A 27145-nucleotide genomic window follows, 5' to 3' on the forward strand; every position below is an offset into this window, starting at 1 on the left:
TTTGTGTCCACCTAGAGGGGTGGGATAGGGAGGGTGGGAGGAAGGGAGATGCAAGAGGGAAGAGATATGGGAACATATGTATATGTATAACTGATTCACTTTGTTATAAAGCAGAAACTAACACACCATTGTAAAGCAATTATACTCCAATAAAGATGTTAAAAAAAAAAAAACGTGATCAGAACATAAGAATCACTGACTGCTATACTTAGGACAAATGACATTCTTTACTGGCATTAAAACATTTCGTATATGGGGATATATGTATATGTATAGCTGATTCACTTTGTTATAAGGCAGAAACTAACACACCATTGTAAAGCAGTTATACTCCAATAAAGATGTTTAAAAAATAAAAAAATTGGAGGATAGTAACTTCCAACACTATGGACATACAGAGAGAAATAACACACAGCATTTTAAAGAATCAGGGGCTTCCCTGGTGGCGCAGTGGTTGCGCGTCCGCCTGCCGATGCAGGGGAACCGGGTTCGCGCCCCGGTCTGGGAGGATCCCAAATGCCGCGGAGCGGCTGGGCCTGTGAGCCATGGCCGCTGAGCCTGCGCGTCCGGAGCCTGTGCTCCGCAATGGGAGAGGCCGCAACAGAGGGAGGCCCGCATACCACAAAAAAAAAAAAAAAAAAAAAAAGAATCTATAATATACAGTCCCTAAATTGGCTCACGATTGCTCTCAGTGTTTATAAAACTCAGATTTTTACCTGAACTCTTAAATGACTGAGAATTAATTAACTTTCATGATTTGATACAATATGGAGACTACCTATAGGTGATACCCAAACCTTAATTAATTCTTTAACATTTGACAAATGCACAAAAATGTAGCACTGGATTAATTCTTGAAAAAAAAGATCTGTTTTTGGTAAAGGTTTTCAAAGGAGGGGAAATTTTAAGCCACAATGCAAACCAGCAGGTTATGAAGACTCAGTTAACATAATGATTGTGGAGAAACCCTGAATACTAGTAATGGTGTGTGGAAATGGGCCCTCCCTCTCATCTAACACTGAAGAGATTTCAAATTGTTCTTGTCTATTTGGCAGCATTTATTATGATTTAAGGTGCACACATTTGATGAGCCAGCAATACCACTTCTAAGAATCTGTCCTCCAGAAATAACAGCATGAGAACATAAAAAAATATATGTGCAAGGATTATTACGGAACTATTCATAACTGTAAAATTTGGAAAACTAAATGTTCACCAATAAGGGAATGGTTATTCAAATTACGGAATATTCACACAACAGAATATCATGCAGGCATAAAAAAATGTAGATGTTTATACTGGACCTGGAAAGATGCCCAAGATAGACTGTTTAAGCAAAAATATAAGTTGCAGATTAAAGGAGAAGAGTGAGTCCATTTTTGTTTTAATGTTATATGATTACAATATACTAGCATAGTAAGGGAAGGACTGGAACATAACTGATAACCAGCTAAAATTATTAGCCTCTGGGGCTGGGAATGAAAGAACAGGCAGGTAGCAAGGAAATTTCACTTCCTTCTTTCTGAAAAAAATTTAAGTGGTAGGACTACAGGTCATTTTTTACTTGCTTATTTGTAATTCAAAAAACAACAGTAAAAGCTTTTAGATCTCAAGGGTAAAAATGAGAGAAGAAAAATCATCTTCCACTTTCTAAGCACAATGGTAAAGTTTAAAACAAAACAAATTCTAATAAAAGAAAGATGTAGAAATTGTAAAACACATAGAAATCTCACACCAAGAGAATAATCTAATTAGAGAATAATGTATAGCACTTATATACCAAATCTTAGGGATGCTTCATGTTCCTGGGATCTTGCCAAAGACAAGTTATCTTTTCAGGCGGACTCTGCCCTCTAGTGTACACTAAAAGAAGCTAAAGCACTCAAAGTAAACCAATAAATTCGTGTTATAACCAAAATATTTCTACTTCATTTCTAGAGCATCACAATCCTCTCCTTAAATGAACGTCTCCATATCCTTATTTCCAAATCAATTTCCTATTATCCTACTGAGTAAACTTTATGAAAGTCATAGCTTCAGCTACCTATTCTTTCCATTCTTCCCTACACTACCAAGAAGCACCCAAAGCGTTTTCCTGACACCTATTTCACACCAAGAAAAAGATGGCACAACCAAGGGTAGAGGAATATAGCAAAATAAAAGTTTAAAATTTTATAACACATACAGGCACCTGGCTCTTAAACTCATAGATTGCTGAAACCTGTTGGCACTTTAACTCAAGGGTAAGGGCAAAGGAAAAAAGAAGGCTGCTCTGTGTAATAAAGTTCAACTCCTCATAGGATTTTCTAAGAAGACTAGAGTTTGTTCAACTCTGGGCAACACTGAAAACCAAAAGGGACATTTCCTAGATTCATAGTATTTGCTGTAGGTATTCAATCCCATCCTGGTGACTGCAAATGAAAAATGTTCTTACTCTGAAAGCTTTTCTATGTTTGGGATCTCATTTAGACACTTACATTGCTTGATCCAAATGTCAAAGAGTCGCCAGAAAAAAGTGGAGGGGGGGGGCGGGGGCAGGGAATAAACACTAATCTCTCCATTCATAATTCTTTCACTTTCTAGCTTGGCCTGGAACAATCTCTTCAGATCAAGAATGTGAATGAGGGACACTTCCGTGGTGACGCAGTGGTTAAGAATCAGACTGCCAATGCAGGGGACACGGGTTCGAGCCCTGGTCCGGGAAGATCCCACATGCCGCGAAGCAAAGTCCATGCACCACAACTACTGAGCCCGCCAGCCACAACTACTGAAGCCTGTGCGCCTAGAGCCCATGCTCCGCAACAAGAGAAGCCACCACAGTGAGAAGCCTGTGTGCTGCAACAAAGAGTAGCCCTCACTCACCGCAACTAGAGGAAGCCCCCGCGCAGCAATAAAGAACCAACACAGCCAAAAATAACTAATTAATTAATTTTTAAAAAAAGAATGAATGAGATCACCTTTAATAAATTCAAAATATTCCAAGTATTCATGGGGAAATCTTTAAAGAATTATTTAATTTCAATTTCAAATCCACTTACTCTGTACCTGCAACACCTGTAGAGCTATACTTAAAAAACAATTGAAGGGGCTTCGCTGGTGGCCCAGTGGTTGAGAGTCCGCCTGCCGATGCAGGGGACACGGGTTCGTGCCCCGGTCCAGGAGGATACCACGTGCCGCGGAGCAGCTGCCATGGCCGCTGAGCCTGCGCGTCTGGAGCCTGTGCTCTGCAATGGGAGGGGCCGCAACGGTGAAAGAGCGGCGTACCTCAAAAAAAACCAAACCAAAACAAACAAACAAAAAATTGAAGAATAAATTAAGGGACTTCCCTGGTAGCGCAGTGGTTAAGAATCCGCCTGCCAATGCAAGGGACATGGGTTCGAGCCCTGGTCCAGGAAGATTCCACATGCGGCGGAGCAACTAAGCTCGTGCACCATAACTACTGAGCCTGTGCTCTAGAGCCCACGAGCCACAACTACTGAGCCCACATGCCCCAACTACTGAAGCCCACGTGCCTAGAGCCTGTGCTCCGCAACAAGAGAAGCCACTGCAATGAGAAGCCTGAGCACCACAACAAAGAGTAGCCCCCGCTCGCTGCAACTACAGAAAGCCCACGCACAGCAACGAAGACCAACACGGCCAAAAGTAAAAAAATAAAAGAATAAGTTAAAACCAAATGAGGCAGAGTATAAGCATCCATTGAAGAACATGAAGGTGAAAGTCAGTACAGGGTTTTCTTGCCCCAACACACAGCATCATTCTGGAGCTGATAAGTAAAGTAACAGCAGTACCACTGAGGCTGCCAGAATCAATCATTTCCTCTTAAAAGCTATTTCTAGCTAGTCCTACTCTGGAACAAATGGCTGCTAGAAGAAATGACCTTAAAACAAGCTGGGCAAGGATATTTCCTACTTGAGTCCCCTGGCAACACCCTCTCATAAGCTTTCAACGTAGAATTCAGACCTCAGTTAAGAGTCCATTACCATATTCCAATAAAGATGTTAAAAAAAAAAAAAAGAGGCATTAAAAAAGAAAAAAAGAGCCCATTACCAGATAGAAATGGTAACAGCCATTACTCCCCAGTAGCACATGTTGTCCACAGCTTCACTGTTGACTGCTGGCAGATTATCAAAGTACAAACACACCTCGAACTCATTTTTTAAATGTGCTATTTTTGGACTTTGCTACTTTTTTAACCTTCTTCACAAATCAACATTTATTTAAGGCTCCATGTTAGTCATTCTGGGACAAGTAATTAAGGAGTTTAAAACTGAGCCTCACTTTCTCGCAGCTACATATACAGTTATTCTGGAAAAATGAAATACAATTTAGCCATTCAGCCTTAATTATCCAGACTGGTGGAGGGCAGGGCTACAGGGAGGATGCCAGTAATTTTACTCTGCTCTTAAGAGTCCCTGGGCTTCCCCGACTTGCTGCGGCAGACAGAAGTACCCAAGTTTGAGCTTGGAAGAGCTGCCCGTTGCTATCTGTTCCCTGGTGGGCGCCAAGGAGGATTCAGTTATGACCTTCACAAATGAGGAGGGAGCGTCCTGGTGCTTCTGCTGTGCTTTCAATCAGAATGACAAATGAGACGCATCTATTCAGGTGCCACCCAGCTCGGTGGGAGTCCCGCTCTCAGCACCTGGACAGGTAGGAGACGAGGTCCCCTTCCCCCAGCCCGGGGCGGGCAAGGGGCCCGGGAACCTAGTCCCGAGCTGCCGAGCATCAGACAACCACCTCCCTCCCATGATCAGGAAACCAGAGGTCACCTTCCCACAGAAACTTTATTTTTCACAAATCTCAAGTGCAAAACATAGACGACCATTTTTAAAAAGCAGAGTCAAATTTTTAACCACAGAATGTCTACAAGAATTATACCTTTTAAAAACACAACCAGGGCTTCCCTGGTGGCGCAGTGGTTGAGAATCCGCCTGCCGATGCAGGGGACACGGGTTCGTGCCCCGGTCCGGGAAGATCCCACATGCCGCGGAGCGGCTGGGCCCGTGAGCCATGGTCGCTGAGCCTGTGCTCCACAACGGGAGAGGCCGCAACAGTGAGAGGCCCACGTACCACAAAAAAAAAGAAAGAAATGAAGGAGAGATAGACTTGCCCACACAGACTAAAGCTGAGAGAGTTCATTACTACTAGATCTGCCTTCCAAGAAGTGCTTCCAAGCACAATCTCAAAAGGATGTTTTTGATAAGTTGATTTTAGAGCTCTATTAGAAAATACATGAAAATGTTAAAAGCATATATATCCTTAACCCAACAATTCCACAATAAGTACACACACACACACTATCACACACTTATTCATCATATATACATTGCACACATATGCAAAAATATATGTACACATATATCTTTGTGCAAAGATATGTATCTTTGCACTGCAACACTGTGGTAAAAATAGAGTGGAAGCAACCTTAAAATTCATTAGCAAGGAACTAGTTAGATGACATATTTATATGTTAATACTATATAGCCTATTTAAAAATAAAGTAGGCCTGTACATATTGATTTAGATTCTACATCATTGTAGAACAATCTCCAAAATCTATTGTTAAATAAAAAGCATGTTTCAGAATGGTGTTTGAAGTCAGTTTCTATTTGATTTTTTTAAAAGGGATGGGGGGGACAGTATGTACATGTACACTTTTATAGTCACAGAACATCTCTGGTGGGCTACATGAGATACAGGTAAGAGTGGTGACATTGAAGGACTAGGAGTCAGGAGTAAGAAAGAAACTCACTTTTACTCCATACTATTTTTATTTGACTTTACTATATGCACATATGGTCTTTAAATTTTTCTTGCATTTTTGAGTCCATGTTTATTGTTTTATTCAGTGTGTTAGCAGAATTCTAGATTTAATCACTGCATATTGAAATTTTTTAAATTTCATATTAATAAATGAAATAAAATGATACAAATTCTCCTTCCCACCTGTGGCTCCCATCCCTGTTCTCCCCCCACCAGAGATAACTACTATTCAGTTTCTTATAAAACTTATCAGTTTGTGCATACACAGGCAAACACAAATATATGTATATATATCTCCTTCTCCTCATCCTTCATCGTTTTTTACAATGATAGATTACTATTGTATAAATAATTCTGCATGCATTGCTATTTCCAGTTAGTTACATACTTAAAACCAAAATCACAAGCCAAGAAAATAAACTGGACATTTTTAAAATTAAATACTCTTGAAGGAGGAGACAAGATGGCAGAGTAGAAGGACTTGAGCTCACCTCCTATCAATCACAAAAACACCAAAATCACAACTAACTGGTGAACAACCATAGACAAAAAAGACTGGAACCTACCAAAAAAGGTACTCTACATCCAAAGACAAAGAAGAAGCCACAATGAGATGGTAGGAGGGACATTTTTGTGATATCAAATCCCATACCTGCCAGGTAGGCCACACACACAGGAAAATAATTACATCACAGGGGCTCTCCCACAGGACTGAGAGTTCTGAGCCCCAGCCTGGGGTCTGGCATCAGGAGGAGAAGCTCACAGAGCATTTGGCTTTGAAGGCCAGCAGGGCTTGAGTGCAGGAGCTCCACGGGACTGAGGGAAACAGAGACTGCACTCCTGGGGGGCACACACACACAAGGTATCATGAGCACTGGGAACCACTGCAAAGTAGTGACTCCATAGGAGCCTGGGCCAGACCTACCTGCAGGTCTTGGAGGGTCTGAGCCTGTGCTCCGCAACGGGAGAGGCCACAACAGTGAGAGGCCCGCGTACCGACAAAAAAAAAAAAAAAAAAAACCACCACCAATTTTTATATTTCAAAAATATCTCAACTCAAATTAATTTCTTAAAAAGTAAAAAAAAAAAAAAAATTAAAAAAAAAGTGCTAGCTCCTTCAATTTCATGAGATAAGGATGAGATTAAAATATAGTACAGGAAACCCAGACTAGCCATGGTTAATGAGCAAAAGGCTTACAAAGGAAATGGGAGTAAATAGTCATCTCACTTCCTTCAAAAATAACAAAACACAAAATAGCTTTCAAAGAGTCCTTCATAAGTTATAAAGCTGAAGAGATACTTTTAACAAAAAAGGCCAATTAGGAGGATAAGAAAGAGTGGTTGTAAGGCACAGGGGCTGAGAGCCCAGACTTTGGTCTCAAATAGAACTGGACTGGAATCCAGGCTCCACCATACATCAACTATACAATTCTAACAAATTAAGGGCCCCTCTCTGAGCCTCAGTTTCCTGATCTGTGAGATGGGCACAAAGTTAGCATCTACCTCTTGAAATGTTTATGTGGAATAAATGAAATAATACATGTAAAACACTTAGCACTGTGCCTTAAATTTGGTAAACTGTCAATAAACAGAAACTATTCTTTTAAAAAGGATAGAGAAACATTTAACCTACAGCATGAGAAGATAGTATGTCATACTTAATCTAGAGAACAAACTGGTTCCAAAAGGAAATTAACGTGGTCATTAAAGGGAAACACGGCATTCTAGCATGAGAGAAACACCTGACTATAGGAACCAAGCGGGTAGCATAAATGAGGAGCAGGGACAGGAACAGGCACAACCCATCTACTGTGCTCCAGCTCCTTGCTGCTGTAAGGAAAGAGGGAGGGCAGTGGCACAACTTCTCATTTCTGAAGCAAAACCAGTAATCCAGAGTTTTATGTCAACTCTCCTGATTTTTAAATACTGACCAAATAAAAACATCCAAGGACAGATCTGATGCATCAACTGCCAGTTTGTGAATGTCTAACCTGGAGCAGAGTCTCAAACTGGAAACTGAAGGACCCCAGCTCCCTTAAAACAGCATGTCACAAAGCTGGCATTCTGGAAAAGAAAATTCTCTGTACAAACTGTCCTAAGCACTGCAGGATATTTAGTATCCCTGAAACCCACCAAGTACCAATGGTCTCAAGTCACGTGACACCAAAATATCTCACCACACGTTTCTGAACACCTCCTACTGGCAGCACCACATTCGCTAAGAGTAACAAAGTTAAATTCGGAAGTTAATGAGGAGGACTTCCCTGGTGGCTCAGTGGTTAAGGATCCGCCTGCCAATTCAAGGACACGGGTTCGAGCCCTCGTCCGGGAAGATCCCACATGCCGCAGAGCAACTAAGTTCGTGCGCCACAACTACCGAGCCAGCGCTCTAGAGCCTGTGAGTCACAACTACTAAAGCCCGTGCACCTAGAGAGCCTGTGCTCTGCAACGAAGAATAGCCCCCATTCGCCACAACTAGGGAAAAAGCCCATGTGCAGCAGTGAAGGCCCAACCCAATGCAGCCAATAAATAAGTAAATAAATACAAGTGTACCTCTTAAAAAGAAAGTTAATGAGACTCATGAACACCTATTTACAAACAGTAACAAAATAAGGACAGGGCCAGCCCTGAGTCAACTAAACTAAAACCCCAAATTATCATCAAACAGGAAATCTCACTAAGTAGAAAGCTTAGAGCTGGCTGTGGGAACAAATCAAAAGGCTTAACTCCCTCTCCTTACTTCTAACATTAATTATGACAAAAGGAAACTGCCGTATCTTTTTTCTAGCCATTTCTTTTATACTGTTACTGGACATTACCGTTTTCCACCAATCTCTTTTTTTCCTACAGCAGGAGCTTACATATAGAACTATACATGCTTTAAAAGAAATCACGGTGGAAGGAACCCCTTGGTAACACTCCTGGATTTTTCTTTTATGGCTCACTGTCCCATTCAAGAGCACGTCCAAGTTACCATATGACCCAGCAATTCCACACCCAGGTACACACTCAAGTGAAATGAAAAGACATGTCCTCACAAAAACTTGTATATGAATGATTATAGAAGAATTATTTGTAACAGTCAAAAAAAGTGGTAACAATCCTATGCCCATCAACAAATGAATGGATAAATAAAATGTGGTACATTCATACAATGGAATATTATTCAGTCATAAAAAGGAATGAAGTATAGACACAGGAATGAACCTTGAAAACATTATGCTAGTCACAGAAGCCAGAGCCAAAAGGACAAATATTGTATGATTCCATTTATATGAAATGTCCAAATAGGCAAACCTAGACACAGAAGATAGACTAGTGGTCTCCTGGGGGTGGGGGAGAGAAGCGGGGATAAAGATGGAGAGTGACGGCATTTTGGGGGGAGTGATGCACAACTCTGAATACACTAAAAAATAAATGAACTATATAATTTAATAGGTGAATAAATAACAGCTCAGTAAAGCGATTTTTTAAAAGTGAGGAAAAAAGCACATCCAATTTTAAATTATTAAATTGACTAATACCATTTGTTCTCTTAAAGACAAATGCAAATGATATCACAAGTCATGTCTAGAATGCCCACTCTCTTCTAATGATCTTAATTATACTAACTACCAATAAGCACTTACTCACGATACTCATCCTTTTAAAACAAGCTGATTCTCCTCTTCCTGAAATGGCCATTCTTAGGCATTCAGTAACCTCACCATGTATACCTACTCATAGGCACACACCACCTGACCAGGCATTTCACAAGAGCATCAAACCAGGAGGTGAAGTCAGATTTTTGAGGTGGCCTGTCTTTTTTTTGTTGTTGATGTAAATATATTTTCTGTGAATAAGTCGAGGGTTCTTTCTTCCCTGTCAGTCAAAACACTTGAAATATAACTGGATCTAGCTTTGAAATGCTCCTCTCAAGGGGAATGCAACTCCTTTAAAAGTAAAAGGGCCTAAAAAATAAGTCAACATAAGTTGGAGGTCTAACTGATCTTCATAGCAAGAGATTCTGATCAAAAATTAGAAACATTTCCACCCAGTACCGTGGCCATGTCTGGTTTTTGTTACTTTTTTTTTTTTAAGGGCTGCTGTGTATGCAATGCTCGTCAGTGTTTTTATTTTTTTAAATGAATTTATTTATTTAGTTTTGTCTGCCTCGGGTCTTCATTGCTGTGCGTGGGCTTTCTCTAGTTGCGGCGAGCGGGGGCTACTCTTCGTTGCGGTACGCGGGCTTCTCATTGCAGTGGCTCCTCTTGTTGCGGAGCACGGGCTCTAGGCATGCGGGCTTCAGTAGTTATGGCTCGTGGGGTCTAGAGCACAGGCTCAGTAGTTGTGGCGCACGGACTTAGTTGCTCTGCGGCATATGGGATCTTCCCGGCCCAAGGCTCGAACCCGTGTCCCCTGCATTAGCAGGCGGATTCTTAACCACTGCGCCACCAGGGAAGCCCTGGTTTTTGTTACTTTAAGTGAAATGCTCAATTATCTCTGCATAAAAAACACTATATATTGAAACTCAAAAGCCAACAAAGTCATATTAACTCATGTCCGAGGAGCTTGGGAGACATCAGATCAACTGCTCAGACAGCAAGACTCTGTTGTACAAATTAAAGGTCCTGGGGACTGACTGCTCAAATACACTGAGTACCAACAGGTCTTCTACCTTCAGTGTGACACTGTGAGGAATTCTATCTCTTCTATCTTTGGGGTAAACATTGCTAAACTGACACCACCCAGGATGTTGTCTGAGACTCAACAATAAAGCCTCTTTTTTTTTTTCTCAATAGACCGAAAAGACAAGACAAAATTACATGGGAAAATGATGTTTTTCACCCTTAGGTTTTATTGCTTTAGGTCACTCTCAATCTATAAGGAGGCAACTAAATAGTAAGCCCTTCATTAAACAAGTTAAAGCTTATGGGTAGGATTATAAACTTGAATGGAACTAACGGCCGCCCACTGTTGGAATAAAGTAAGTAATAAATGTTGGGTTGAAGGCAAGCAGTAAATGTACCAGCCAGACAAACACTGGTAGAAGCTGGATTCAAGTGGCCAACAGTATTGGTAGCAAGGGCTGGAGGGGGGTGGAGGGTGAGAGGTGGATCAAGAGCTTAGACTAACAGAACTACAGGAATTCAGACACATTATGCTGAGCACGGTGCTTTTTTCTACCATCGTAGAGTTTCTTGTCATTTCTGACTCTGGCCTCTAATGAAAACTGGGTGTTTTGTTTACTCCATCCCCAAAGCATAAACTTTGGGTTTTTATAGCCAAAGCAGTGTGCTATTTTAAACATGTGGCGGAAATGCAATGTCAGTTACAAACATTTGCTCCTGTGATTCTTATTTGCTAGCAAAGGACATGGGACAGGATGTTTTACTCTCCTGCTCTGGTTTTCCTGTATTGCTTAAATCTGTTTAGAGAGAAGAAAAATAAATAAAGTGTTTCTGCTGGGCAATTTCCATAAACTGAAGCAACTCCAAAATTGAAAATGAAAAAAGTCTGTGGAAAAAATATTTTACTGCATTAAAATAATTTTCTTTTAATAAATTAGATATTTCCTGTAGATTCTTCCCCTGAAAACTTTGCATACCATGCGTGTGCAGCCTGCAGCACATACTAATGTCTGCACTGATAAAATGTGTACACTTAGACACCCCAGATCAAATGAATTCCCCTTGAGCCTGTCTTTTCCCAAAGCACAACTACAACTGTGGAAGCTTTTTGAGATGAATCTCAGAAAAATGATCATGCCAACCTTGAAGGTCATCCTCTGGATTTATTCAGAAATTCAAGGTACATGTATCATAATTAAATGTGTCCCTATTTCCATGTACAAACTGTGAGGACTCTTTTACTGAGGCAGACATATCCTTGTAATCTTTTATGTTCCATTATAGCTTTCAAAGAAACTGATTTTGCTCAAATTTCACTTTACCCCTTTATAAAGGAATCAGTAGTTCATTAATCTACTAAAAGATATGTCATTGGTTGACCCCTCTAGATTCCCTCTACGTCCTTCTCCACACTGCTCTCTGCCCCAGATGCTGTCCTGTACGGCCAAAAGACTCTCTTCTTTACCCAACCTTAGTCACGCTCCTTTGAGACCTCTTCTCGCCTAAGCCTCAATCTTGGCCCCATCCTTGATGGGCTTGCATAGATCAGTTTCAGCAAGAATCCCGCTAAATCAGTTTAAACAGAACTGCCCACTCATATCTGATCACTCTCGACATATGATCAAGCTCTTCATTTGCCACCTCTGATGTATAAGTCCTTGGCCTGCCTTCAGCAAGAACCCTGTTAGGTCAGTTCACAGCAAGAATCTCCCTACTTCTCAGGTCTCCTCTTAGCACTGCTCCATCCACTGATAATCCTCCCACCCCCAATTCTGTTACCTGGCTATAAATCCCCAGCTGTCTTTGCTGTATTCAAAGTTAAGTCTGATCTTTCCCCCCTATTGTGATAGTCATCAACAACTACTGCAATAATCCTGAATAAGTCTTCCTTACCATTTTAACAAGTACCAGGATAATTTTTTCTTTCATAAGCCTCAGTGGCCAATGGAGTGCCCTAGCAAGAGATGGGATGGAGGGAGGAATGGAATATTTGGATATTTATTCCCCTGGCTGCCCCCTAGATGGTCCATCACTCAAGTGAAGTTCTCAGCTCCTGACAGGAGGCCCTCCTTATCTTCACGGCCATAACTGCTCCCTGTCTTGCCCCTTCAGGTCTAGGGTTGGTGATGGAGCCTCATTATTACTAGGCCCAGAGGTACCACACTGTCCCTCTCCCTGTGGTTTTTCATTATTTTGTGAGTTATTAAACTCTCCTCAAGGTATCCTAATTTGAGGATGCCATCTGTTTTCTGCTGGGTTCCCCTAATACAGATATCATCATAGCAGATTTCTTATCTTCTAAAGGCTATTTGCTCTTTCTAAGAAGAGAAGGCATGAATACAGAACACAGTGAGATTTCCATGAGTGACTTAAACAAGGTGACCTTGCCAAGCTACCACTTCTCCCTCCTCTGGTTATCTTCATAACTATGGCAACAGTGTTTTCTGAAACACATTGTTTCCAAGTAGAATCTCTAAGCATTAATAGGGATTATTTTAAGAAACACCCAAGGAAGCTAGAAGTAAAAATTATGCTAGTTGAAACTAACTATGCTAGAAACCTAAGGCAGAAGAAACTCTGCCTTTATTTCTATCTAGTCTTAATCTAGTACTTAATTTACAGTAACACTTCCAATAAATGCCAAGAGACACTGTTTAATAATACCAGATACAAGGCTGGTAACCCAAAGACAAGCCTGCAGAAGGCTACTTCTATAAGTAGTCTAGAGCAGTATTTGTCAAATTCAGGTTTTAACAGATTGTGAAATCAATTCAATGGGTCATAACAGTTTTTTAAATGACACATACTACACATAATAATTACATAATAACGGAAATAAAATAGAAGAGTTCACCATACATTGTAAAGGTAAATATAATTTCACCAAATTTTTATTTCACTTTTTAACATACCTATATATTTATGGGTATACTAAGTCATAATGTAAAATGTATTCCTTATTATGAGTTGCAGTCAATAAAGTTTGAAAGTCATTGGTATGAAGAAAATCCCTTTCAAACAATATAATGATTAGAAGGCTAAAAGCATGTTGCTTCAGCCAAGGGCCTCATATTTTTTATTTCAGCCCTCATAAAAAATATAGTTTATTTCGTCACCCTGGACAAGCACTTTTATAACTGAAATAGGGAATTCCCTGGCAGTCCAGTGGTTAGGACTCGGTGCTTTCACTGCTGGGGGCCCGGGTTCGATCCCTGGTCAGGGAACTAAGATACTGCAAGCCGTGGGCACAACCGAAAACAAACAAACAAACAAAACCCACACTGAAATAAACATTTTGTGAAAACAATATTTATTCTTACCACATGAGGTACTATGACATTTATTCTATTTCATTTCTCTTAAATGATGACTGCAAACCACAGCTTGAAAAGTACTGGCCTAGAGTATTAAGAGGGTCAGTCTGGAGAACTCTGTTCACATTACTCTGTTCCTCTCAGAGATGCCTTCCTCAGTGTTTACCTAATTTCCACTGTGGTAGCAAGCACTCAAATCCTTTCTCTTCTCAGGTTCCTGTGTAACTACGACATGACTTCTGCCACCTAGTTGCTCCAGTGGGAGAGAAATGCTTGGATTAAGAAGCAGATAAAAAGTATGGAGCAGATGTGGACACAGGCCATCCACACGTACCTGCACTCACCGCCATGACACCCTGAGAGCAGCGTCACTGAAAACACCTGCAGCTCATGGCCTGAGCGCCGTGGAAGCAGCCGAGCCAGCACAGATGGGAGTTGGAGGATAAATATCCCAGCCTCCTTGCCCTTGCCAAGTCTACCAGCAGGACTGAGTAGCAGCCACCACCAGCAGTGGCTGGAAAATAAACCCTGCACTGGCTACCTTCCCACACCTTTTCACCTCCCTGCTCAGGCTTCCTGGATCACTGCCCACGCTAATGACTTGCACTCAAACCTTGGTCTCAGGGTTTGCTTTTGGGTAAAGGCGCACCAGTGTGACCCAGTGTTGGTTGCAGCCAGGGCTGCAAAGATGAGAAAGGCCTGTCCTATAAAAGCTCGTAACCTGACAGGAAAACCAATGATTTTTTTTTTTTAATGTAAAAACACAAAACAAAACTTCACTGTTTTGGGAGGAAAGGATAAAGCAACAAACTGACTTAAGGGTCAGCGAAGCCCCTATAGATGACTTGTTCTACCCCAAACACCTCGAGGACAGAGAGCTCCCCCTCAGGAATCAGCAGGTGATCAGTGTTATAACGGGTGTGGTCCATGTTAACGTCTCTGTAGGCTAGTGCCCTGGTTCCTCATACTTACTGTGATGCTTTCCATCTTACATACAGGTTAAGAAGAAAGGAATTTTTATTTCCTCCAAAGAAAGAATTCTAGTCTTCAGCTAAAAATAACCCATGTAGTATGGAAAATATGAAGGGAGAAAAACTATTAAGTTCTTGATGATGTGTTAACAAAATTATTTGTAAGTCAGCTTTGACCTTTTCCTGTTCCTATGAGGTCTTTGGGGGTGGAAGCAAGTACTCAACCCAAATCTTTATTACAAGTTCTGATGATCTGCTGATATTTTCATTCAAAAATTATTTTTTAGGGACTTCCCTGGTGGCACGGTGGTTAAGAATCCGCCTGCCAATGCAGGCGACACGGGTTCAAGCCCTGGTCTGGGAGGATCACACATGCTGCAGAGCAACTAAGCCCATGCGCCACAACTACTGAGCCTGAGCTCTAGAGCCCGCGAGCCACAACTACAGAGCCCGTGTGCCACAACTACTGAAGCCCATGCACCTAGAGCCCATGCTCCGCAACAAGAGAAACCACGGCGACGAGAAGCCCCGAGCACTGCAACAAAGAGTAGCCCCCGCTCGCCGCAACTAGAGAAAGCCCGTGCGCAGCAACGAAGACCCAACACAGCCAAAAATGAATAAATAAACAAATAAACAAATGTCATGCTTTAAAAAAAAATTATTTTTTAAATGTAAAGTCTACTATGTGTTCAGCTCTGTGGCCAACACTGTATATCAGGACTTTTTTCAGAATCAAACAAGAAGCCTATGGCTAATTTTCCTCTGCCTCCCACGTTTTGGCAAATATTTCAGCAAAGGCACAACAGCAGCAGAATTCCTTCTCTCAGGAAAGGAGTCACGAGAGCTACAGGTAAAGGGTGTCCTTGTACTGAAAACAGCTTCTCCAACATGCCAGGTACACGTGGTCCTGAGACTAGACTACTCACCCTGACCCGGCAGGAAGTGACGGCAGAGCTGAAGGGACATCAGCCTGGGGTTTTTCTTTCTCATTTTGCTTGAAGAAGGATTTGGCTTCTTTAGATGTAGCATCCACTTCCTTAGTCACCCTGTACCAAGGAAGGAGACACCAAGTTTACAAGAGGAATAAAAAGAAAGAAACAAAATCTAAGAAAAGGGCATAAATAACAACAAGGAAAAACCCATTGGGCTTTCTATAAATTTTGGCTGCTGAGCTTTATGATTAAAGTGTACTGTAACAGTTCTAGATAAAGACATTTTCCCCTTATTAATTTAACAAATGAAACAACACCATATGTAAGTCTGATGTCTCTCAAATCCCCTCCATTACTTCTGTCAGCATGATAGTCACCACTGAATCACAGCCCATGTGGGTCACCGATGTGAAGGCTGAAAAGCGCTCTTCCACTGCACCTCACACGCAGATTAGTGCTCACGCTTAAGTCAAAGTTGGAATGGTGAGATGGAGTATTTGGGAGAAAAACACTGGCATTATTTCAAGGAGAAAAGCAACAGTATAAACAAGCGGGAATACTCTAAAGAAGGCTCCTGTTCTATACCTAACAACCCAAAGATGAAACAAAATTCCTTAAAACCGGCCAAACAGGCAGTGATTTAAGAGTGGAAGAAAGCGACACGATTGAGAATCCTGTCAAGTTTCAAATCTGGAAAAAATGCCCTAAATAAAACTGAGTACTCACCAGGGAAGTCCCTGTTTTTCTTTAATTAACAATAATCTTTTGATGTTCCTACTACCTGGTTTGCAAAAACTCCTATATATCCTGGCTCCTCCCTGACCTCTTCAGAGCAGTCCTTCAGAGTCATCTGAGAGGTTGTCTTCCAGGCTTAAGTCCTCATCAAGTCCATCAAATAAAAAGTAATTCTCAAAAAAAAAAAACAAACAAACAAAAAAAAAAAAACAAAAAACTGAGTCCTAAAGGATCAAATAAAAGTATTAATGGTGCCTGAAATTTCAGATAAAGAAGGGAAATGCCTAATGCCGGCCTGGGTTTGCCAAGTCAATAAAAACATATGAGGAATTTTGTTTAAATGCCAATCTGTCTGTCGGAGGGTCCAAGATTACGGTCACTCCATTATCATGAGTGTTCAAACAGGTCATTCAGCATAATGACAAATTAATCCTATAAATTCCAGATTTGCAGGAATAGAAGTCTCTATCTTTTCTCTTCTTCCTTCTAGGCTTCTTAGGACCAGAACCAAATTTTCTCCTTAAGAACCATCTCACTCCTGCACTCAGTACTGTGTCATCCACACAAGTGGCACAAAATAAGAGGTTGAGAGTTTTACATTAAGAATCTTCACTGGGGCTTCCCTGGTGGCGCAGTGGTTGCGCGTCCGCCTGCCGATGCAGGGGAACCGGGTTCGCGCCCCGGTCTGGGAGGATCTCACATGCCGCGGAGCGGCTGGGCCCGTGAGCCATGGCCGCTGGGCCTGCGCGTCCGGAGCCTGTGCTCCGCAACTGGGGAGGCCACAGCAGAGGGAGGCCTGCATACCACCAAAAAAAAAAAAAAAAGAATCTTCACTGACAAAGACTACCTTAATCTTGAAGGATGACTTCAAACAAACAAACAAATGAACACTCTGTTACTCCCCTACTCAAGTTCTTATGATGGCTCACTATTACTCAGAGGATCAAATACAAACTGCTGAACCCCCCAAATCAAGGTCCCCCCAAATCTGGTCCTACTCTGTATTGGGCTTAATTTGTGTGTCCCTCTATTCTCCTAAGTAAACCTCTCAGTACTAAGAGTCAAGAGTCAAAAACAAGAGGAAGAATTTACATGATAGATTAGACCACCATTCAGCAAATATTCACTCCTCCCCTGTGGACCAAGAAGATACTCCCCTACCCTACCGATGCTGAGCTTGGACACATGACTTGCTTCAACAGTCAATGAGATGTTAGCTCATTTGACAGGAAAAGAAGCTTTAAATGTATTTGTGCTGTTTCACTTGCCCCTTGAGTTCCTCCCTTTAGCCATAAGAACAGTATGCCTCAGGGAGCTGCTGGTCTAAGATGGCTGAAAGACACATGCTGCAGATCTGAACCCAACAAGCAGCTTGGAGACCAGCCTAGATTAGCTGAACCCCAGATATCCAGAAACACATGTTCAACAAAAAAATTCTTATTGGTGTACACCACTGTGTTTTGGGATGGTCTGTAGCATTTCTGTAGCAGTCACTAACACATTTACATTGCATGAGTGAGAACACTGATATCTAAGGGGTTAAGTTACTTTTTCTCATCTAGAGATTAAGTAGCAATGCTAGAGAGAACCCTTCAGTAAATTCTATTTCCCAAAGATAGCTGCCACAAATTTCCCAACCTCCATGCTCTTCCAGAACCTGACACTACCCCAATGAAAGGGAGAGTATATGTCACCCCCCTTGAAACTGGGTGGGCCTTTGTGGCTGCCTCGACTCACAAGATTCAGTGGAAGGGGCACTACATGACTTATAAGGCTCACTGAGAAAAGGTGAAATAGCTTCCAGGTGGCTCTCTCTCAAGAATGCACCTCTGAAACCCCAAGTTACCACACAAGAAGTCTGGCTGCCCCGAAGCCGCCATGCTGGAGAGAACACATGGGAATACCACTGAGAGAGAGATACCTAAGGAGCCCGTTCCAGACCCCAGGTGTCTCTTCCTGGCCCAGGCACCAGACATGCGAGTAAATAAACTTTCAAGATGGCCCCAGACCCAGCCACTAACTACAACTGCATGAGAGGCTCTGCACAAGAACCATCTAGCTGAGTCCAGCCACCCCAGAACTACGAGAAATTACAATAAAACAACTGTTTTAAGCTGCTAACTTCTGGGGTGATTCCTTACACTGTTATAGAGACAACCAAGATAAACCTACATCCAAACCTGAGGCTTAATGCAGAGTCCCAGAGTACTGGCCTAGAAAGTTGCTTTAAATCTCCTAGCCCTGGGTAGAATCTGGGGCAGACCTGAGATGGCTTATGAAGAACAAGTGGAAACTTCCACTTGGAAATGGTGGTGTGAACTCTACTCCCTACCAAAACCCTGCCAAACAGTGGTAAACAAATTTACAAAGGCAGAACTACACAAGGATAAGAACAGGTATAATAGGAGAAAGATGTCAATCAAATTTTTTGAAGGTAGAAAGCAAACACACAAGTAAAAGTTGACTTAGGTCTTTGTTTGCTCTAATCTCTCAAGCTGGTAGCCATGTGACATGGCCAACAAGCAAGCAGTATCCTAGAAAGGCTCAGTAAATTGAGATACCAGGAAACTCTGAAGGTCAGGGAGAGGAGTGGGGCTAATACTAGTTGAAAGTTTGTATCAGGAGCGTCTAGGTCCCAGATCCCCTTCTCTACCTTATACCACAGGCTACTGACCCCTACCCAACCCAGAACCCATTACTCATTGGAGAAATGAAAATCACATAAGTTCCAGACTGGCAGGGCTGAAGTCTCATTCTCAAAACAGACAGATTAAATGAAGATGTTATCTATTCACTCATCCTTTGCCACAGCAACCTCAAAGGCTATGTGTTTACTACGTGTTTCAGATGGCTGAGTTGTAAGATGTCGGGATACCCAACCTGTGTTGGACTGTGTACCAGTAAGAAATAAATATGTGTTATGCTACGGACTTTCTGGGTTTATTTGTTACCCCAGCATAGCCTAACAGAGCCTTACTATTACATCAATTTAACTAATAGGAATTTCAGAATAAGAAAATATGGGAAGTTATGAACAAAAAGAAAAATTTCCTAGAAGTTTCCACAAAATGACTGTTCCACAGAATATGTGACCCAGCAATTTATTTTATTTATTTATTTTAAAAAATATTTTGGCCGTACCATGCGGCTTGTGGGATCTCGGTTCCCCGACCAGGGATCGAATGCAGGCCACAGCAGTGACAGTGCTGAATCCTAACCACTAGGCCACCAGGGAACTCCCGTGACCCAGCAATTTAAAAAGATCTACATAAAGGCACATCATTATGAAACTTTAGAATGCTGGTGATGAGAGAAGATAAAGATCAAGTAGCCCAAATCATAGGGAAAGTAAAAGAAGACTTTATGCAAAGTATGTTTTGTTTACTTGTTTTACCACAGTACTAACAAAACTATTCTACCAGCAACCTAAGACAATTCAGTGGACATTTTCTGAAAAGCGACCTAGATGCAGGCACTGTGTTGAACATGAGACATAAAAAGATATGACATGCTCTCTGCCCTGACTGGCTCACAGTTCATCAGGACAGCCAACCAAGAAAACAAATCATAACAAAACATGATATATAGTAAGTGGCATAAAGGAAGCATGGAAAAAAGTATAAGTCGTGGGAATAACTCTATTAATTTCTTACTGTCAAAGTCTTATTCATGGACTTCCCTGGTGGCACAGTGGTTAAGAATCCTCCTGCCAAGGCAGGGGACACGGGTTCAAGCCCTGATCCAGGAAGATCTCACATGCCACGGAGCAACTAAGCCCAAGCACCACAACTCCTGAGCCTGCGCTCTAGAGGTAATGACTTTAAAACCATGTTATTAAAAAAATCTTACCTTGGGACTTCCCTGGTGGCACAGTGGTTAAGAATCCTCCTGCCAAGGCAGGGGACACGGGTTCAAGCCCTGATCCAGGAAGATCTCACATGCCACGGAGCAACTAAGCCCAAGCACCACAACTCCTGAGCCTGCGCTCTAGAGCCCACGAGCCCCAACTACTGAAGCCCGTGCCCCTAGAGCCCATGCTCCGCAACAAGAGAAGCCACCGCAGTGAGAAGCCTGCGCACTGCAACGAAGAGTAGCCCCTGCTTGCTGCAACCAGAGGAAGCCCACACGCAGCAACGAAGACCCAATGCAGCCAAAAATAAAATAAATAATAAATTTATTTTTTTTTTAAAGTCTTATTCATATTCACTAGGAAACAAGTTCTTTAAACTGGAATATTTCTCTCAGGGACTTTGATAAATGACACAAAGTAAAAATAAGCAGATTACTGTATATTGAAAATACGCCTAGAAGAACTCCACTTTTAACAAGCAATAAGAACAGATTCGCAGGAATTCCCTGGCGGTCCAGTGGTTAGGACTCGGTGCTTTCACTGCCGGGGCCTGGGTTCAATCCCTGTTCAGGCAACTAAGATCATGCAAGTCAGGCGTTGACCTAGATGCAGACGGGGGGTGGGGGTAGGGGGTGTGGGGGGGGGCCGGATTCGCTATCAAAATATCTTCAAGTAGGAGAACAGTTAAATTATAGACAACTCTTAATGTACAAAAGGGAACCCTGACAGGAAAAGGCCCATCATTAGCAACAGTTAATTCAAGTGCTAGCAGAAAGAATTCCATCTTAACTTCATTTTCACTTAATCAGAACTTCCTGAAAAGTCTTTATTTAGGCAGAAACTTTCCATGACTGGCCTCTTCCAAAAGGTGAATCATTTAGGAAATTCTGAGCTAACTGGATCAGCTGGTTATATGATAGGAAAGGATAAAAAAATACTGTATTTCCTCATTCACCAAGGTTAATAAGCTACACATTTTTCAAGTGGGAGAAAACCGAAACAAAAAGGTAAAAATTCTAAATTTAACAATTAAAACATAATTAGAAAAAACCCAAAAGACTAACTTTGTGCTAACACTACCTTATGCTTATACTTACAAATTCCTCCCAGTCATCAGTAGCTCTTTCTCACATTTCTTAACTTGATACAAAGACAAAAAGGAAAAGCAGAATAATGACATCAAGAGATTAAAAGATATGCTCAAATCCATTTACCAACTTTGCATCTGGTTGTCAAAATTCAGGCCCTCCAAGTTCCTACGTGAGGGTTCCTTATAATACCTAAATTTAAGTATAAATAATTAAAGTATTTTTTAAAACATCCTGCCAACATGACAATTATTAACAGAATTTTTGGTTTTTTTAGGAGGAAGGCATTACACAGAACTTTCACCTGTCACGTTATGTATCTCTGCACGTATGTGTTTAAAGTAGTAAGCATATATTACTTCTGAGTATAAAATATATGTGCGTGAGAGTGTGTGTATTTATGGAAAAAAAAGTGTTTCCTTATTCATACTGCTGTTTTTTTGCTAGACATAGTGCTGCCCTCTTCTGACAAATGATAGAAACAGCAGGTTCTCTGAATACTCATCCAGTATTTAAAATCATCATCCATTTTTTTAAAAAAAGAAAAAGCAAAAAATTTTTTTAAAAAGAAAAAAATAGAAAATTTGCGTCAGTCAACTATATTTATAAATATTAATAAATCCACAAAATTTAATTTGATCAGGAAATTTAATGATTTCTCCTAAGTTATTCACCAGCTTTTCTTATTACTCTCTATGTGAAGTCAATGGTAAAGTTATAAATCTTCCGTAGATATCCTATATGACACATGGGAAATAATGCGAGCCAAGAAAAATTTCCAAAAATTTAAAACCTATATTCCCAACGGTATATTAAACACTTTCTGTATTATTTTTGTAGGACTTCGGTTCACTATCAGTGTTCTACGAACCTCTGTTGGATAGCTCAATAGTTTCCAGTATGATTTCTGGCAACAAAATACATTCTTTTTTTTTTTTTTAAAGAGATTTCCCTTTTTATTTTTTAAAATTAATTAATTAATTTATTTATTTATTTATTTATGGCTGCATTGGGTCTTCGTTGCTGTGCGCGGGCTTCTCATCGCGGTGGCTTCTCTTGTTGTGGAGCACAGGCTCTAGGCAACGCGGGCTTCAGTAGCTGTGGCTCAAAGGCTCTAGAGCTCAGGCTCAGCAGTTGTGGCGCATGGGCTTAGATGCTCCATGGCATGTGGGATCTTCCCAGACCAGGGCTCGAACCCTTGTCCCCTGCATTGGCAGGCGGATTCTTAACCACTGTGCCACCAGGGAAGCCCAGCAAAATACATTCTTAATTCACATCATCAAGATTTATTTAACGGATCCCTAAAATGATTATATGGGAAAAGGGTGTCTTTGCAATGGAGAATTCTGACATATATTGCCTAAGTAGTCTAACTTATTGCCAGCAATAATCAGTGTTAATGATGTGATGTACTGAGGAGGACAAAACATCATCAATGTAGTATTTTTGTCTAAAGTGATTAATATGAAGTTAACCATGAGGAAACAAAGCAACAACCCAAACTGAGAGACACTCTACAACATAGGGACTCTTAAGACTAAATGACTAAATGCAGAGTCAGCTCCACCCACCACCAGTCCCTCCCATCAGGAAACTTACACAAGCCTCTTAGATAGCCTCATCCACCAGAGGGCAGACAGCAGAAGCAAGGAGAACTACAATCCTGCAGCCTGTGGAACATGGTGGCACAGTGGTTGAGAGTCTGCCTGCCGATGCGGGGGACACGGGTTCGTGCCCCCGTCCAGGAGGATCCCGCATGCCGCGGAGCGGCTGGGCCCGTGAGCCGTGGCCGCTGAGCCTGCGCGTCCAGAGCCTGTGCCCCGCGACGGGAGAGGCCACAACAGTGAGAGGCCCGTGTACCGCAAAAAAAAAAAAAAAAAAAAAAAAAAAAAAGAAAGGCCTGGGCGCAGCAACGAAGACCCAACGCAGCCAAAAATAAATTTATTAAAATAATAAATAAATACATAAAAGACTAAATGCAGAGTGTAATCTTGGATTGGAGGTTGGACTGGACAAGAAATATAGCTATTAAGAACATTTTGGGGCTTCCCTGGTGGCACAGTGGTTCAGAATCCGCCTGCTAATGCCGGGGACATGGGTTCGAGTGCTGGTCCGGGAAGATCCCACATGTCACGGAGCAACTAAGCCTGTGCGTCACAACTACTGAGCCTGCGCTCTAGAGCTCGCGTACCACAACTGCTGAGCCTGCGTGCCAAAACTACTGAGGCCTGCACACCTAGAGCCCATGCTCTGCAACAGGAGAGGCCACTGCAATAAGAAGCCTGCGCACCTCAACAAAGAGTAGCCCCCGCTCGCCACAACCAGAGAAAGCCCATGCACAGCCAACGAAGACCCAACGCAGCCAAAAATAGAAATAAAAATAAATAAATTTTTTTAAAAAAAGAACATTTTAGAATAACTAGGGAAAGATTTGCATAGAACTGTATATAGAGTTACCAAAAATGTGGCCTTCAAAACTACCTGTTATTGGTCTAAGACAAGATAGGTACAAAAATTTTGAGTAAGTATTTACAAACTTGCTTAGAAATTTGACAATGTCACAATATTCAAGACATGAATGATGGACTCATTGCATTAAACATAACATAGACCAATTCAGGTACTGTCAAACTTGCAAGGTGGTCACATGTGATATTAGTTTTGTGCAGTAAGACCACATTACAGTGTGTATGAAAGTTTAGGGTTATTTTATCAATTAAAACCCCAAAATGTGATAAAATGTAAGCATTTCTTTTATAAATTTTTACAATCATTTTAATTTTTGACCAAGTGTGACTTTTTTTTTTTTTGCGGTACATGGGCCTCTCACTGTTGTGGCCTCTCCCGTTGCGGAGCACAGACTCCAGATGCACAGGCTCAGCGACCATGGCTCACGGGCCTAGCCGCTCCACGGCATGTGGGATCTTCCCAGACCAGGGCATGAACCCGTGTCCCCTGCATCGGCAGGCGGACTCCCAACCACTGCGCCACCAGGGAAGCCCTGACTTTTAAAATTTATAGTTTAATAACTAAATTAAGAAAGTAAATTTGGTATTATTTTTTAATCCTCATTTACTGATGGCAAAACAACCCACACTGTATGCTTCTGCAAAAAAAACCCACGTTTCCTGAATGCGGCAGTAGTAGTAAACCACATGATGATAATGGAAGTGACTCCAAAGAAATGAAGGACAACCAAGGTCAAACCGCTTTTACTCTATGAGCCCTCATACACTGGGCTTGGGTTTTGATCATGTAGCGCTAAAACCACAGTGAGTTCTTTGCAGAGATGTTTTGGCTAATAAAGCAACAAATCCACCAAAACTTCTGCAACATTTTCATTTAACACATGAAGAAATAAGTTCAAAATCAAAAGAATTATTTGAAAGAAAGAGTACTGAACTAAAAAGTCAATAAAAACAGATACAAAATTCCCTACGTTAGCATTGTGGCCTTCTGAGAAAGGAGTACTTTTGGTTGCTAACTAAGAAAAACATATACCATTCCCAGGACATTAGTAAAAGACTATATCAAAGGTGTCTGCTTGGAAATCTTGACAAAGAAGGTAGTTCAAGTACAACTTTCCAATGACACCATGGCTTAAAGTACTCAGGATCTGGCTTATGATAGAGAAACTATTAACAAAGTTAGCATAGTGTTTCTTCAATGCAATTTGAAGAATAACAGATTATTGCTAATATGAAAATTATTTTAGTATATGTGATTTAATCACGAGGGTGATATAAGGATTCTTTTTTATCAGTTTTTTGCTGACAAACGTTAACTGACACTGATACGTATAATAAAAGTAGGATCACATGTCAACAGATGAGATTTGAAGTTTAAGTGTTTGGAAGAATATGTTCCAATGGCAGAGCTGCAAGACAGGGAAACAGTTTAGATTAAGGAGTTTGTGCTAGAACATAAATTAATACACTGCTTCCTTCATTGAGAAAACTCTTACTACATAAAAACCCCCCCACTGTTCTTAGTACAGTAGTAAAAATTGTGAATTATGTAAAGCTAATGCATTAAATTTAAATGACTCTTTTTTTATTTTATTATTATTATTATTTTTTTAGATGTTGGGGGTAGGAGTTTTATTTATTTATTTATTTATTTTTGCTGTGTTGGGTCTTCGTTTCTGTGCGAGGGCTTTCTCTAGTTGTGGCAAGCGGGGGCCACTCTTCATCGCGGTGTGCGGGCCTCTCACTATCGCGGCCTCTCTTGTTGCGGAGCACAGGCTCCAGATGCGCAGGCTCAGTAGTTGTGGCTCACGGGCCCAGTTGCTCCGCGGCATGTAGGAGTCTCCCAGGCCAGGGCTCGAACCCGCGTCCCCTGAATTAGCAGGCATATTCTCAACCACTGCGCCACCAGGGAAGCCCCCTAAATGACTCTATTTTTTGTTTGTTTGTTTGTTTGTTTGCGGTACGCGGGCCTCTCACTGTCGTGGCCTCTCCCGTTGCGAAGCACAGGCTCCGGACGCACAGGCTCAGCGGCCATGGCTCACGGGCCTAGCCGCTCCACGGCATGTGGGATCTTCCCGGACCGGGGCACGAACCCACGTCCCCTGCATCGGCAGGCAGACTCTCAACCACTGCACCACCAGGGAAGCCCAATGACTCTATTTTTGATAAACTGAAAGTTGATCATAAATATGCACAGGTTATAATGCATGCTGAAGTACAATGGTTATGAAGAAGAAAGTGCCTTGAGAATGACGAACTACAGAATAAACTTAGTACTTCTAAAAGAAAAACAATAACCATATGGTACCCAATTTTAAAGATCTCAATTAGACAGTAAAACATGCTTATTTGCCTGCTTTGTTTCGTATTTTTTTGGTTTTTTTGGCCGTGCTGAGCAGCTTGCGGGATCTTAGTTCCCCAACCAGGAATTGAACCCAGGCCCTCAGCAGTGAAACAGTGGAGCCCTAACCACTGGACTGCCAGGGAATTCCCAGTTTGGTGTTTTCAGTAATCTTAGTACTTTCACACAAGGAAGTAATTCAACATATTTTTCAGAAACAAACTCTAAGAGTAAAAATGAAAGTTAAAAGCCTGAAGAACAGTTCCTATAGGTTAACATGTTTCACAGAATGTTCTGAATTATATTTTCCTTAAAAAAATCCACACATAGGAAATTCATGCATCCAGAATTCTTTTTTCCCACTGAAATATAACTTAAATTTAATTATAACTTGACAGGATAAATTACTGGAACTGACTACTTATGAAGCACTGAAGATGAACTCTGAAAATACAGTTACTACTAATCATTTCATGAGGTACCTAGGTCAAATCATCATGCTGTACACCTTAAACTTATACAGTGCTGTATGTCAATTATTTCTCAATAAAACTGGAAGGAAAAAAAAGAAAATATAGTTATTACTGGCTTCATTTGGAAAAAGTAAAAATGAAAATCCTGAACTTATGAAACTGCTTTAAAATCCACACTTCCATCCTCATTACTTTCACATTATTGCAGATCATTGTCTAAATTATCTGTAGTGAAGGACCATGATTTAAAAATTTCAACCTATTGCAGACCAATACTTTTGTAAAACACAACAGAAAGAATTTATTAGAAAAATAAATTAAAAAGAGGTACAGGACTTCCCTGGTGGCGCAGTGGTTAAGAATCTGCCTGCCAATGGAAGGGACACGGGTTCGAGCCCTGGTCCGGGAAGATCCCACATGCCACGGAGCAGCTAAGCCCGTGCGCGACAACTACTGAGCCTGTGCTCTAGAGCCCATGAGCCACAACTATTGAGACCACATGCCACAACTACCGAAGCCCCCACACCTAGAGCCCGCGCTCTGCAACAAGAGAAGCCACTGCAATGAGAAGCCCGCGCGCTGCAACAAAGAGTAGCCCCCGCT

The 27145-nt window shown here is 41.5% G+C and overlaps 1 protein-coding gene across 13 annotated transcripts in view; it reads right to left on the minus strand.

Moving 5' to 3' along the window:
• CFDP1 (craniofacial development protein 1) overlaps positions 1–27145 on the minus strand; it is a 157586-nt gene that overhangs the window by 116094 nt on the left and 14347 nt on the right. For 12 of the 13 annotated variants that reach the window (XR_003676381.2, XR_003676380.2, XR_008615416.1 and 9 more), the window contains exon 5: positions 15582–15701. The exons of the other annotated variant lie outside the window; for it this stretch is intronic. Coding sequence is in view for 6 of the 12 variants with exons in the window: in XM_028477418.2 (XP_028333219.1) it covers positions 15582–15701 (120 nt within the window). In the remaining 6 variants the exon portion in view is untranslated. The remainder of the gene's footprint in view (positions 1–15581; positions 15702–27145) is intronic. 13 annotated transcript variants of the gene reach the window in all.

This window comes from Physeter macrocephalus, chromosome 17, assembly GCF_002837175.3.
Source record: "Physeter macrocephalus isolate SW-GA chromosome 17, ASM283717v5, whole genome shotgun sequence".
Taxonomy (NCBI): domain Eukaryota; kingdom Metazoa; phylum Chordata; class Mammalia; order Artiodactyla; family Physeteridae; genus Physeter; species Physeter macrocephalus.